The sequence below is a fragment of the Rattus norvegicus genome, chromosome 3 (assembly GCF_021556685.1).
Source record: "Rattus norvegicus strain SHRSP/BbbUtx chromosome 3, alternate assembly SHRSP_T2T, whole genome shotgun sequence".
Lineage (NCBI taxonomy): Eukaryota > Metazoa > Chordata > Mammalia > Rodentia > Muridae > Rattus > Rattus norvegicus.
In genome coordinates, this window is record NC_141536.1 from 57477377 (window position 1) to 57492321 (window position 14945).

At 43.4% G+C, this 14945-nt stretch overlaps 1 protein-coding gene and 1 long non-coding RNA gene across 12 annotated transcripts in view; one reads left to right on the forward strand and one right to left on the reverse strand.

Annotated features, from left to right (window-relative positions):
- Gpr155 (G protein-coupled receptor 155) overlaps positions 1 to 12781 on the reverse strand; it is a 55028-nt gene extending 42247 nt beyond the window's left edge. For 4 of the 9 annotated variants that reach the window (XM_087652475.1, XM_087652479.1, XM_087652477.1 and 1 more), the window contains exons 1-3: positions 12575 to 12677; positions 8630 to 8765; positions 7627 to 8111 (exon numbers count right to left, since the gene is read on the reverse strand). In XM_087652475.1, the coding sequence (XP_087508601.1) occupies positions 7627 to 8080 (454 nt within the window). In that variant the 5' untranslated portion in view covers positions 8081 to 8111; positions 8630 to 8765; positions 12575 to 12677. 9 annotated transcript variants of the gene reach the window in all.
- On the forward strand, positions 510 to 9045 carry LOC147995520 (uncharacterized). Of its 3 annotated transcripts, none has more exons than XR_015684401.1 (3): positions 510 to 761; positions 8199 to 8334; positions 8445 to 9045. It is a non-coding gene; the product is annotated as an uncharacterized LOC147995520 (long non-coding RNA). The 3 variants fall into 3 exon arrangements; XR_015684402.1 differs by having other exon boundaries at positions 514 to 761; positions 8104 to 8334; XR_015684403.1 differs by having other exon boundaries at positions 536 to 761; positions 8183 to 8334.
- Positions 12782 to 14945: the final 2164 nt, after the last annotated feature.

Sequence of the window (14945 nt, forward strand, 5' to 3'; positions counted from 1 at the left end):
AACTATTTTCCCAGACAGGGGAACCTTAAAGATGAACCACAAAGAAAAGGCGAGAGCTGTAAAATTTTTAAAAGAGTGATTCTAAGTAGAAATCTATATACGTAGTGATAGCCAAGATATCTGATCTTGATCTCATGGAGACAGCAGCTTCTCTGTGTGGTAAGGCAGGAGTCAGATCGGGGAGAGTAGAGTCAGAACTAAAGCAGCAGGACAGTGCTAGATGCAGTCTACACTCTGCAGGCAGAGGTGCAGGGACATGAAAGAGCTGAGGAGAGGTGGGTCCGGGACATATGAACTAAGTCCAGGAGTTTCTAGTCAGATTGTGAGCTATCAAGTTTATACTTTCCAGATGTGATCTAGGATGTGGCCATGTGAACTGGCAGCTAACCGGGAGGAAAGACTCACTGGACATGAGGAGGCCAGGGAACTGAGAGGGCAGAATTCAGTGGATCGCGGAGGAGGATGCTAAGTCAAGTGAGCAAGGCTCTTCTTCATAAGGAAGATGAGTCAGACGGTAAAGCGTGATGGAGGAAATGACTAGCATGAAGAGGTGACCAAGCCAGACAACAGAAACTTTAATAGTTGTCAGCAAGGAGCAGAGAGTAACGTCCTACAACAGTACCAGGTAGCTATGAGGAGGAAGGTGCCAGTCGTACCCACCCTTGCTTGTGGGGCACATCGGCTATGAGAAAAATGAAAGCAAAGACGGCTCCCAGGCAAGCCCAGAGGAGATGTAAGGAAGGAGAGGAGGCTGGAGCGGGGTAAGTGTTCGGTGGGGAGCAGCAGGAAGTCACACACTGTGTATCTAACTTGCAAAAGTAACTGTTCACTCCTAAGGAAACAAAAGCGCCTTCCCCTCCACCCCCCACCTCGGCATGTCTCCAAAGAGCCTGCTACTTACTGAAAAATGATGCCTGAGAAGTGTGAGATTTACAAGAAACGGTATATTGCAGAGCACACCTGCTATATTTTGTGGGTGATTTAAAAGGCTTTGGGGGCAGTTTAAGAAGAACTTGAGTCAGACAGAAGAGGGAGGTGAGGAAGAGCTAGGATCACAGGACTAGCAGTTCTAGAAGGTGAAGACCCAGGGAGGGACTGGCCTGAGGTGGACCAAGGCAACGTAAAGCGGCCGAGTACACAACTTGGTCTTCAGCCTGGATTTGGACACAGCGCTTGAGCCTCTCCAGCTGGAGGTTGACTCATAATGGATGTGAGGTTGAGAGGGAGAGAGCAAATGCACCCCTGCAATCATTCCAAGGATGGAGGCAGTCATGTGAACAGAATGTAGATCGAGTTTCTTAACAAGATAAAGTGACAGGGGTCGGGAAATATTTGTTTACCTACTCAGGATTCAGTTCATGTCAGACACATGTCCCGTTAAGGTTATGTAATCAATTATATCACCTCAGACCTTCACCTTGACCTCATTAGTTACTCTCACTTTTTAAAAGATTCAAATCATTTTTTTCTCTCAGCTAAGCACATACATAGGTCTGTAATATTTCCAAGACAGAGCAGAGGGTAAACTCATGGGATTGCATAAAACGTCATCAGTTCTCTTCACTGGTTTCTAAGTTAGATGTGGCGGCTGTACTTCATGTTTTCTGGTGCGTTACTTGCTTAAGTAAAAGCCATCTTGGTAATCACTCTTAGGTAGGTACACTTCTCCCGGGTTCCATCTCTAGGACAAGGGGGGTCTGTGTCTGCCTGGCACTTAAGTCTTTTTAGTGGAGTATGTATGTACTTGGGGAATGCCTTGTGGTTTCAGTCTGGCTTTAAGAATTTTTCCTAAGTGGCCACAATGCAAAAATGCAAAGGTGTTTTCTGTGGTAACCTCCAGCTCCAACACCACACTCTCCTCAAAGCTCTGATACAGGCTGATCACTTGTGTCCAGAAATTTCCTTTCCAGGCACATTAGTGATCACTACTACATAACTAATATTCTCTCTCTCTCTCTCTCTCTCTCTCTCTCTCTCTCTCTCTCTCTCTCTCTCTCTCTCTCTCCCTGCTATAGATAGGCAGTCATCAAAAACAGCAGCACTCCCTCCCCATCCTGCTTTGCTACAGGAAGCTACATGCTCAGTTGCCAGGCATAGCATCAACGGCAAGCAGCACACAGTGTGGCAGCTTGAAAGAAAAAGACAGAGACTATAACCCACATCATTCTTTACAGTGTATCACTGTTCTGTCTTACTAGTTATTGTGAAGCTCTTGATGTATCTAATTGATACATTAGACTTGATCGTAGGTATGTGTAAGACAAATGCCTACTACAGATAGTTCTCAGAAGGAGGATTGAAACATGCTCCTGTCAGATATGGAAGACTATTGTCCTTCCTTCCTTTTCAGAGTCTTGTATTTTCTCCTCTTGGATCTTACAGTTAAAAGTCTGAAAATTAGGTTACTTAAAGTATCTAATTAACCAACGGTCTTTGTGTTTCCTCAACCACTCTTTTCAACCATATTAACTCCAAAGAGTACCATCTACATCACAACTATTCAAAGTTAAAACTTTCAAAAATTAATATCTTTCTATCGTTTCCACCATCACTGAAACAGCCCCGGTGGCTTTCTTTTAATGAGCACAGCCAGTCCCCATAATTACCCTCATATTTATCCAACACATCCTTTACTGCTCCATAAAGCAAAGACTCCATCTGCCAGATCATATCACAGGCCCAGCAGACAAACACTAATTCCTGATTAGAAGCTCTGCTTGCTGATCATGCCTTCACTCTGACATCCTGGAATTATTTGTTCCTTACTGAAACCTGCCTACTATTTGAGGCTAGCTCCTTGTGGACTCCTACCGAGTCTCCAACCTACATCATTAAATCTTACCCTCTCTAGAAATACACCATACACTGCATAGTATCAATGCCACCTCATTTTATAATCCACAGACTCCCCCCCAGCACAGTGACGAACAAATCTGATGACCAGGGTTAACTGAGGAATGCTGAGGGCTTCAGATAGAGTAAAAATGTATTTACTCTATAACATAGCTGCTATTGGCTGACCTCTTTTTGGACCCGTATTTTAAGAATTATCACCTTGGTTGGCTTTTTTGATGCAGGTGTGCGCACGTTCACGTATGTGTGCATGTGTGTAGAAGTGAGAGGCGATGCTGAGTGTCTTTCTCAATCACTCCCCACTGCACTCTTTTAGACAGGGCCTCTCTTTGAACCCGGAGCTCACTGATTCAGTTAGACTGGCTGACCAGCGACCACCAGGGATCTCTGTCTCTACCTCCCCAGCGCTAGGATTTTAGATCCACACCAGGCTCATGCTTTACGAAGCAAGCGCTTCACCAACTGCGCTGTCACCCTAGCTCACTTTGTTGTTTGATCTCACACTGTAGCCGAGGCTGGCTTTGAACTCCCAAAGGTCCTCTTGATTCATTCAGCCCCATGAATGGTGGGATTACCAATTCATTTGGAATTGGCAGATAAAAATGATATGTGTTATTATGTAACGCATGTCATTCTGAAATTTATGCATTTTGCAATGGTTAAATTAAGCTCACCAGCATGCATATTTTCTTATGTAATTCTTTATGATGTGAACACTTACATTGTTATTAACTGTATTCACTATTTATACAATGGTTCTCTTGAACTCATTCCTCCTTTCTAACTGAAATTTCATTTCTTTCCTTTCTACACATTGTGAATATTTATAATGCAGGTTACAATTAGAGCCTTTTAACTCAGCTGAATGAACACATAGGGGCGAAAGAAGTAATGTCTACTGGGAGAGCAAATAATTATGATTAAATAAATACTTATTAAATTCCTAGAGAAAAGGAGCTCAACGTGGGAATTTTAGTCTCTTTTGCCTCTCATTTCCATAATTACTTAATATTCCATCTTTATAGACTGGCGGCGCCTTCCCTTTGTTGGCAAGCTGAAGACAACCTTTCCAGTCAGATAGGAAATACACATGGATACAGTGACCTACAGCAACTAAAATTAGATTTATAATCACGACATCAACTATTAGGTCCTAATTAATTAATGATTATAAATAAGGCTCTTAGAGGGAGGGGGAATCCCATTCTGAGGAGTTATTATATAGCTTGGAGGAACTAAGAAAAATTAGCCACCCGCTGTGTCTCCTATTTTGATTTCTGCAGGGTTTCAATCTCTAGCAAATAACACAAAGGCCCTGACAAGACCATCCCGTTATTTAATGGCATCCCGTTAAAGGCCCCATCTCCTTTCTGTTTACAGCTTGAGCACTAGAGCATAATTATGATTAGCCAGGGTACTTATGCTATCAGCATTGTTTGAAGAATAAATTATAGGACTTAACTATGCCCTATTAGTATATTTTAATGACAGAGGCAGGAAGCCCATTCTGATCTGCTGACATACGTCGGCATTTCATCTTAGTAGACTCTTGGTTTCTCCTCATACCTGGATCTTTAAAAGTACCTCTGGAAGGAATTGTCCTAAAAGACAGTATGCTTCTTTTAGTCTGTAATTCAGTTGACGCTGACATAAAAACTACACAGTAATGTAGCACTGCTTATGTTCTATATACTATAGTCACAATATACAGAAAAGATATGTAGCCACCTTCTTTCCTTTATTCACTAACTTATCTGTCTTCCCTCTGTGACGGCATTTCCCAAGTCACCTGTAAACTGGGAAGAGGAGGAGTCAATGCAGCCTTAAGAAGCATGTTTCTTCTAATGCATTATCAATACTCTTCTATGAACACGACCGTGGGGATTCCTAGGAGAGGTCTCTCTGACGACTGTCTCCTCGGTTCACCACGAACAGAGTGGAAGACAGATGGACACAGACGGTATTAACAAATACCCCATTAGGGAGCAGACACTTAGCATCATGCTCTGGAGCACGTCTCCCATTTTACAAGCGGATGAGAGAGCTGTCTATAGGACCGGCTTTTACTAACGTGATCGTCTGCAGCCTGATGGTACGAGAGTTATTATCTGTAACACAAACAGCAAACATTATGATCCATCCCGAACTGACCAACACATCCAGCAAGGCCATTTGGGTTGCCATAGGAACCTGATTATTACCAGTTTACTGATATAATGTGGAATGTAAGAAAAACTGTGATGAAAATAGCTTGGCTTATACATTTGATTTGGAAGGTATCTTAATAGAGAAAGTAATTTATCTAATAGCTTTTTTCCACTTCTGTTCTTTTTCTCCCTTTGTGGGTTCACACATCTGTGTGTGCATCCCGGGGCTAGAGGAAGATGTCTGAAGCCTTTCTCCATCTCCCTCTACCTTATGCGAGGGACAGGTCTCTCATTGAACCTGAAACTCGGTTCAGTTAGGCTGACTGGCCACCTCACCTCCCAGCATGAGGGTTACAGGTAGGAAAGGCCTGCCTGAGAAAATCTTTCATTAAGGGCAAAGAAACACACACACATAAAGCAGGTACACAGAGTCCAGGATCTTTCAGAAAGCAGAGGAGGCCTCAGGAAGCTAAGGCCTCGTGCTTGGCCTTTATGTGGGTGCTGGGGCTCTGAATTCAGGTCCTCTTGCTTCTGCAGCAAACATTCTAAGCCCCCACCCCCACCCCACCCCTTAGGGCATAGTTTTAAGGACAGACTAAACTGCTAAATTTACAAAGGTTGGTTGGGTCTCCTAAGAGAGGCTTAGTCTTGTTATGTAACTGTGTGGCATAAAGGAGCATCTGGGATAGAGAGCCTGAAAGCCTAGAGCTGGGTCTGGGGCACATGTCAGCCGCGTGACCCTCAAACAACCCTGTAACCCTGTCTCCTTACTTGAAAGTGATATTATGTGCCCTATTCAAATAATAAAGTCCCTGTAAACTATAAAGTTACAAATGTTAGTTTTCTTTCTGAGCTCACTAGTTTACAAAGGCATGAAACTATACACGTCTAGCTCAGGTCTAAAATAAGAACAATATTTACTAAATACTTAATCAACCCTATGGCCATGAGCCCCTTCTGGAGTCTTTATACTACAAATCCTTGACCAGACTACATTCTTGGTTCTCTTAAGGAGATGAACAAACCAACCTCGGCTGGTTGTGTAACTTCAATGTAAAGTTTAGTAACTGTACAGGAATACCTACAGAGCTTCTATTTATAGACCAATTTCCCGAGAGCCTTGGGTTCCTCCGTCCGTCTCTTGCTTTACTCAGTGTTACCTGATTTCTTTGGTAAGGTGGGAGGAGGTGAGAAGGCAAAGTTCTGTACAATCTTTTTGGTGGGAATGGTGAACTGACTTGGGGGAGGAGGATGGGACAAACAGAGGAGGCTTGAGAGTCCACTGTAGGTTTCAACTGCCCAATGGAACATTCCACTCAATCTGAGAAGCCTGAAGCCAGCACTTGGCCCCAAGTACCTTCTCCTCACACCTGCCCCTTACCTATTCTTCTGGCCCCTGCTAACATAGACCAGGATCTTGGTTTCAATCTCTAACTTGATTTTTTTTCCACTAAAATATAAATTCAGGGTGTTTGAGAACTTTGTCATAGGACTGTGCCTAGCCGCTGGTTCAGTCTCTGGCATGTGGCACTCCCCCATAAGCAACTGAATGGAGACAGGCCCAATGCTCCCCATGCTGTGCTGTGTACCTAAAATATACACAACTTGCATTTTTAAATATGACAAAGTGGTTTCCAGGAATGGTGGTATATTCCAAAAAGCAGAATATATTTCCTCTCAAGAAACCTCGGCATCCCAAATTAGTGTGTTTATTGTTTTAGCAGAAAACATAAAATCCAGCCGCATACACAACTGCAGATGCCACAGTGTCCTTGGCAGCTCTGACCTTAAACAACTTCAACATAATCCACTAAAAACTTCGATAACGAGCTCATAACAAATTTTAATGTAGAAATAGTCTATGTGTTCTAGGGCACAGGAACAAGAGCGGTGTGGGGACGCCACTTTTAAATTCCCACTGCTGACATGTGGCGATGACACTCCCATAGAGTCATAAGATTTTATATTAAACATAATTTAAATCAGATTGCGATCCCTTCTAGGAATTCGGTTTCTTTACATGAGATAATTGAGAAGAGAATGAATACTATTAGAAAGATTGGCCCCTAAGGTATTAGGGTATGGCTACTTATTTAAGGCAGATAATTAAGTGGTCCTTAAACTCTGAAATTAAAGAAAAAATATGTTCTAATTTAAGACAGCTTTAAGAAAAAGATGATGGATGAGTGGAGAAGGTCTGGGAGGAATTTGGGGAGGGGAAATTATAATCAGAATATTTTTTATAAAAATATACTAATATAGTTATAAATTACTAATATAAAACACTAACAAATGCCCAGATAAATAAAAAATGTATATTACCACATAAAATGCTTGACTACTTTTTAAAATGAAGAAGGAGGAGGAGGAGGAAGAGGAAGAAGAAGAAGAGGAGGAGGAGGAAGAGGAGGAAGAAGAAGAGGAGGAAGAGGAGGAGGAGGAAGAGGAGGAGGAGGAAGAGGAGAAGAAGAAGAAGAAGAAGAAGAAGAAGAAGAAGAAGAAGAAGAAGAAGAAGAAGAAGAAGAAGAAAAAGAAGAAGAAGAAGAAGAAGAAGAAGAAGAAGAAGAAGAAGAAGAAGAAGAAGAAGAAGAAGAAGAAGAAGAAGAAGAAGAAGAAAATGACTTACCTATAGGGTATCCCAAAGCAAAGTCATTGCTCTGTGTAGCAAAGATAGGGAACAGTCCAGCTTTGCTAAATCGACTCTCAGGACTGGCAACCAACAGGGTTAACACGCATACAACGAAAAATACAGAGGCCTTGCCAATTAGGATGCTATATAGAAAAGCCCAATCCACATTGGCAAAATTAAGCACAACCATGTTTTTGAATAATAAAGCTGGGAGGGCAAATCTGGAGACGAAGTTTCCCAGTCCTTTGGCCTGTGTGGATGTTATGACATTGGCCCTTCCCGCTATGTACCCACAAAGGACGATGCCAAAGCACTCGAGTAACGCTGGGAAGAGCCTGGTTATTGACATCGGAGGTGGGTCACTGGTGGAATTAAAGCCATGACTGGCAGACAAAGTCTCATTCATATTAACAGCAAGAGTTGAGTTCTTTGCTGGGAAATAAGAATCCATCTTCCCTCTCCCTGTACTTCCAGACTGGTCTCTGAAAAAGAAAAGAAAAGAAAGAAAGAAAGAAAGAAAGTAATTAATTAATTAATTAATTAATTAATTCAGTGTTATGACCAAGCAGAGTTCACACTGAAACAGACTTCGGGAAAACCTGGACGTACTCACATATTAATGGCCAACTAGGTGTCTGTACTCCCTTCACTCTCCACCAGGGGAAGACACAATGGGACAGAGGGGAAGATGCCTCACTCTCAAAGGTAAGTCAGCTCAAAATATTTATGTTACCATTCCATTTTTGGAGCCAGACTTGGGTAAAATAAGATCCGCAAACAATACAGCTAGAGTGATGCCCTATGGTTCTCTCCAGGGATCCACCATTCACCTCCATCTAATGGACAAGAGGAGGGCCACAGTGTGCAGAGTGTTGCACCCAGATTCTCCGACAGAAGTTCTCAGGGATGGTTCGAGGAGTCACACTGGAACCAGACAGTCCCTTCCAGCCTGTGGTCATGCTTGAGCATAAGGGAGAACCATAGGGTATTACTTACCAACCTTGAACTCAAAACTTAAGTTTCTGTGCTTCGCTTTATCACCTGTGAGACGCCAGCCCCTACAATCTAATCACGGCCAGCACACAGTAATCACTTATCCAAAGTGGAAGATAACTTTTGGTGGAGTAGGAAGGCGCCTGTGGGGGAAAAAAATGATGGAATGATATCAGTTCACCAGCCTTCTCTTAGTTCCTGTTTTGTAAGCACACACATTGGCCTACAGTCCCTTGGTGCCACAGGGGACTCTGCACATGGAGTTCCCTCTAAAAGGCTGTCTACCATTTGCACTGCCCACATAATTAGCACTCACCCATACCCCAAACCCAACCAGATGGTTCAGGAGTCATTTCATCAGGTGAGGTTCCTTTAATCACACAGTTAGGCATGGTTTGTTCACAAATAAAATCATGAGCCTTCCCTTTAGTGTCTTTTTCTCAGTTTGTTTATGCCAAGGCCTTCGAATGACTGACGTATGCCTGTCTCCTTTACCAGACTTTAAATGCCATAGAAGCAACGTCCCTAATATCTAGCACAATACCGGGTACATAGGCATTAGGGGGGGGGGCAAACTTGATTCATTAAAATTTTTCATTAAATTCATTGAATAACAACCTGTTCTTAAATCAGTCTCTTCTCCCCCTGTCTGTCCCCTCTTAGGCATTGTATAAATCATGAGCGAATAATCTTTCTTTTCTAAATGACAAATGTTTTTTACAGTAGTACCAGCCCCCAAAATACAAACTGTATTCTAATGTTCTAGAGCTGCTCAGATTTTAAAGAGCACGTTCTGTGCGCTAATGTGGCAACTGTCACACTCCCTCCTCTGCCAGAGACACAAGGAGCACAAACTTTAGATAATCCTGAGATGAACTGGCTTTGGTTGGTAATTTGAAACTAATGTGATGGTAATTAACAATTTCTAAGTTCTTGTTCTAGGTTTACATCTAAAGTAGCCTTACATAAGATGGGAGAAAAGAATCTGGTGCAATTTACAATGCTTGGGTTAAGTTCTCAAACGCCCGCGCAGACCAAAGGTCAACTAATACACAGGGTTCTGTAAGAGAATACTCCCCGTGTTGCTCTCTAGAAGCCAAGCCCTTTAAAAACCTTATATGTAATTAGGATTAAGACAAGTATTTCCTTTTTTCTACCAGGATTAAGCAGGAGTGGTCACAGACTTCCAACTTTCCAAATAAGCCCCAAATTATATGGATACACACAGGCAGGTTGGGGCACACAGCTAAGTTCTGGTTGATACACACAGCCAGGTTTTGGTTGGGACACACAGTTATCCTTGAAGGAGCTGGTTAACAATCAGACTTAAGTATTAAAAATTGGAGCTCTTAACAAACGTGTCCTTAGAAAGGTAGTAGGAAAGGAGGTTTTGTGTGTGTGTGTGTGTGTGTGTGTGTGTGTGTGTGTGTGTGTGTATGCTTAACATGCTTAAACAACAATCTTTTTTCATTGCTTTTTTTTTGGGGGGGGTTCTTTTTTTTCGGAGCTGGGGACTGAACCCAGGGCCTTGCGCTTCCTAGGTAAGCGCTCTACCACTGAGCTAAATCCCCAACCCCTTCATTGCTTTTTTTATTGGGTATATTTCTTTATTTACATTTCAAATGCTATTTCCTTTCCAGGTTTCCTGTCCACAAGCCCCCTATTCCCCTTCCCCTCCCCCATAAGGGTACTCCCTCCCATTCACCTCCCCTTACCAACCCCCCAACATTCCCCTGCTCTGAGGGTCCAATCTTGGCAGGATCAAGGGCTTCCCCTTCCACTGGTGCCCCAACAAGGCTATTCTCTGCTACATATGCAGTTGGAGCCCAGGATCAGTCCATGTATAGTCTTTGAATAGTGGCTTAGTCCCTGGGAGCTCTGGTTGGTTGGCATTGCTGTTTTTATGGGGTTGCAAGCCCCTTCAGCTCTTTCAATTCTTCCTCTAATTTCCCCAAAGGGGATCCCGTTCTCAGTTCAGTGGTTTGCTGCTAGTATTCACCTCTGTATTTGACATGCTCTGGCTGTGTCTCTCGGGAGAGATCTATATCCGTTCCCTTTCAGCATGCACTTCTTAGCTTCATCAATCTTATCTAGTTAAACCACAATCTTAATTAACAATATTTAAGTGAAAAGTGTAGTAGACTTTGAGCCTTAGCATATCAGCTCTTTGGGCCAATTACTTTGCCTCCCTGAGTCAGTTTCCTTTACTGTAAAACGAGTGGGAAAACTACTTAGAGAAATATTGTATGGAAAGCACAACTCATCACAGAGTAGGCCTTCAAGAAATGGCAGCAATAGTCCTAGTGCCAAGTGTGGTACCCCATGCTGGAAATCCAGTCCTGGGACACAGAAGTAGGAGGAGCACAAATTCAACTGGGCTGCCATTGAGACACTATTTCAAAAAATAAAGAAACAAATGAACAACCAGCAAAGAATAAACCAAGAGGATGAGAGAAAGAGGGGGGCAGAGAGACTGTAGACCTAATGATAATGTTAACAACCGTAACAAGGTGAATAGCATTCTTTGTCCTGACTGGCTATACAAACACACTTGACATTTAAGATTCTCAACAACAGACATACTTGATAGTCCACAAAGTTACCAGCCTCTGTTTCAGACCCAGCAATTGAGAGTTGAATTGAGTTTGATCTTAAGTAGCAATTGACAGTGAAAAGAGCTCTCCATGGTGATGGCCAAGAGGTTTAACAACTCCCAGAGTTCGACTTAAATTAAATGAAAATTAAATGAAACTTTTAAAAGTAATCTGCCCTTTTCCCCCTTTTAATTTTTTTCCAGTGTTACCAACAGTTCCTGAGGCAAATGAAAATTAAAATGACTTCTAGTCTGACATAATGTCACACACCGGTAATCCCAACACTAGGGAGGCAGAGGCAGGGACCATGAGTTCAAGCTCAGCTACAAAGAAAAGCCAGCCAGGACTTATATTAGCAGCTGTCTCAAAATAAGGAAGGGGGGAAAAAACCCTAAAAATAACTCTAAAGTTTTATCTCATACCATTTTAAACATGAAAAAAAACGAAACAAAAAAACCGCTTCCTAAGCACATTTCATGATTAACAAGAACCACAACAAAGGAAGTTTAAAAAAAAATGCCATCTAGTCCTTTAATCTACAAAAACAGGGCTTGTTACAGAACAAACAAGTTGACCTATCACTGCAAAAGCCAGTTCACTGGGGCAGATACTAGAAAACGAAGTATACAAATGGTCTAGTCACATTATATCTGACTTAGATAACATCACCAAAGCACTGAAATTGTAGGTTAATTGCTATTAAGTTAAAATGTGGTGCAGTGTGAACTTGAAAGAAGAGGATTTAAACTGAGGCTGTTCTCTTCTCAAACACTACTATCCTTTCTATGGGAGAAAAGCCTAATGCCTTGCGGCACTATAAACGCATTCTTCAACATCAACAGGCACTCCATTCACTGCCTTTACCCTTGTCTATCTGCAGGGACAGACTTTGGCCCGCCAAGATAAGAGGTGCATAGTCCCTAACCAAATAGATCCCGAGGGCAGCTGACACCCATGGAAGTGGAAAGCCAGGACATGGGAGTCACAACGTCAGGTGCTCCATAAAGAAGTAAGGGAGAAAATTTGGCGCAAAGCACTAAGTATTTGGTGTTCACGAGGGGCAGATACTAAGGCCACCTTGGGATAAAGTAAGAAGTCTGAGATGACAGTGTGGGCGCACGTGCAACGGGGTGCTCCGCACCCTGGGGATCACAGATCTGGCACCATAGGGTACAAGTCGTCCCTTGTGAGTAGCCCATCTCTAGTGTTCATGCAGGTTTCAGGCGCAGGCGCTGCGGAGCAGAAGCGAACAGGCGCAGCAGCGAGCCGAGGCGCCAGGGCACTGGAACCTGGCGCTACCCACTGGTCCAGACCCCAGAGGCAGGCGCCAGAGCAAACGCCACCAGGGCTCATCTCACCTGCTAGGTTTGCAGCTCCGGCTGCGAGGAGAAGGAAGCCGGTGCTCGCAGAGGACTAGGCAGCGAGCACACTGCCGTCATCTCCTGCCCGGAGCCCTCTTCTAAAGGCTTGAGCCAGCAGCAGATGCCCAACCACGTTCCGAGAAAAGGGAGGGGTGAGCCGCTGCGGGCCTGTCAGCTACCTTAGGCGTCTGCGGCCCGGTACCTCCTCCCCGCCTCCGCCCCGCCTTCAGGCCCCGCCCCTGGCCTGGAGGACAGAGAAGCGGGTCTCCACTCTGCCGTGAGGCCCCGCCCCCAAGCTCGGGGCATGGCCCTGCCCCTCCAAAGGCCCCGCCTCCAGCATGGAGGTCCGCGTTTCGAATCTCCACCCCCAAGCTCGAGTGATACACTGCGCTCCGCCCTAGGGCCCCACCAAGGGACCCGCCCCTAGCCAGAAGGTCGGAATGCGGGTCCCCTCCTCGCCCTTAGGCCCCGCCCCCAAGGACAAGCGACAGCGCTCCGCCCCCGGTACCCGAGGCCCTCCCACACAGCCCGGTCCCTGCCCTCAGGCCTCGCCCCCGCCGGAGCCGCAAGGCCGCCGGGCTCCAATAGCAGTACTTCCGGCTTTTCTCCTCCCACAAGATGGCTGCCGGGGTGGGGATTGGCAGTGTTGGTTTCCTCCGCCTCTGCTCAGACTCGCAGAGGCCTATCCTTTTGGTTAACCTCAGCCTTCAGTAATCCTGTTACTTCTCCTCTTGGTTAGCCTCGTCAGTGCATAGTATAGAGCTATAAGAATAAGGACGTGAGTTTAAACCCTGCACTCTACCTTTCCCAAACTAGCATGATCTTGACCTTCCTAAATCAAAAGAGATTAAAATACAAGTGGTGACTGCTTCTATTTCTATTGTGGAGAAACTTTGGCCATATTCTCTTAGCTTACTGACAAGAATCTCCAAGTGTTCTCGGAAATCTACTGGGGCTTCTTGAAGTTAATTTATGAAAATGAAGAGACTTTCTGAAACAAAATTATTTCTAATTTTAAAGCCTGATCTGAGTGACTTTGTAAGCATTTTTTTTTTTCAAAAAACAAATCTTGCTTTGCAAATTTAACTGTTTTGTCTGGCAACCCCTATACCTTATTAATCTGTGCAGTTTTAGTATACAGTACATTTGCACTTTTAAATTAAATTACTATATGGCTTACTAAGAAAAAGCATAGTAAGCCAAGAGCGATCTAGCTTAAGGAAATAAAGCCTAATTGAAGGTGAGCAGAATTAGAAATAATTTTTAAAATGTAGCCTACTCCCTTTTGGTTCATTCTTTGTCTTTCTCACTTTTAACTATTAATCTAACTACTTAAAAAAATACATCTGTTATCTAAGGGCTAAATGGATTTCTGCTTAGAAACTCTGAAGATTAAATATTTAGTACACTTTGACTATTAAAGGATTATCGAAAGATAGGCCTAGAAAGAAAAATTTGGCCAACCTGTAGGAGACTTGTGTTAGCTTAGCTTAGCTTAGCTTAGCTTAGCTTAGCTTAGCTTAGCTTATCTGTTGACCACACAGTAAGATTGGTACAATTTCCCCACGCTGGAACATGTTGGGAGTTTGTGCTATCTGATCCAGAAGCTTTCCCAGGATAAGTGGAAAGATGAAAGGCAAGGGAAACACTGGTGACTTTGGGACTAGTCAAGACAAGGAAATAACCTATGCTGGGCTAATGACAGTAAAAATGGAGTGAGTTTGGGGGGTATTACAAAAGAACTGTAGAGTAGGACAGCTGAGAGAGGTAAAGAAGAGGAGGTGGTAAATGTTAAATATGTCCTCATCTACTAAAATAAGGAGAGAGAAGCCCGGAAGAGAGTTTCTGATATATTTTCCATCTCTAAAATTCTGCTATCTGGAAATGAAGAACGATTTCAATGTCCTTACAAAGGAGGAAGGCGTTACAAAGAGTGAATTTGCTTCTAGACCTGAAATCGGAAACCTGAAATCGGAGGCATTATCTATAACAATTTCTTGGAGTTATCATTCCTTCCATCGGAAGCCCTGGAAGTTTAGACATTTGATTAAAATCTCCAGGCTTCAGACCCTACTCCTGGATGAAAGAAGGAAAGCACTCCACTGCTCTGGGAGCTGATGCTACTTTAAGAAGGCATCAGCACGCGTCCATGCGCATGTACATGGTTATGATCTCAATCCATTGCTTTATACTTGGTACATCAGTATCTGCTTGTAGTTAGCTCTCTTGCTTTTCTGCTTGTTCATTCAATCTGAATTATAATTAGACTTTGAAAATAAAACTCAAAAAACAAAACATAAAAACCCGAACTCTACAATAAGCCCTAAGGCACTTTCTTTGGTTATAAGAAAATGGTGAACAAGACTTA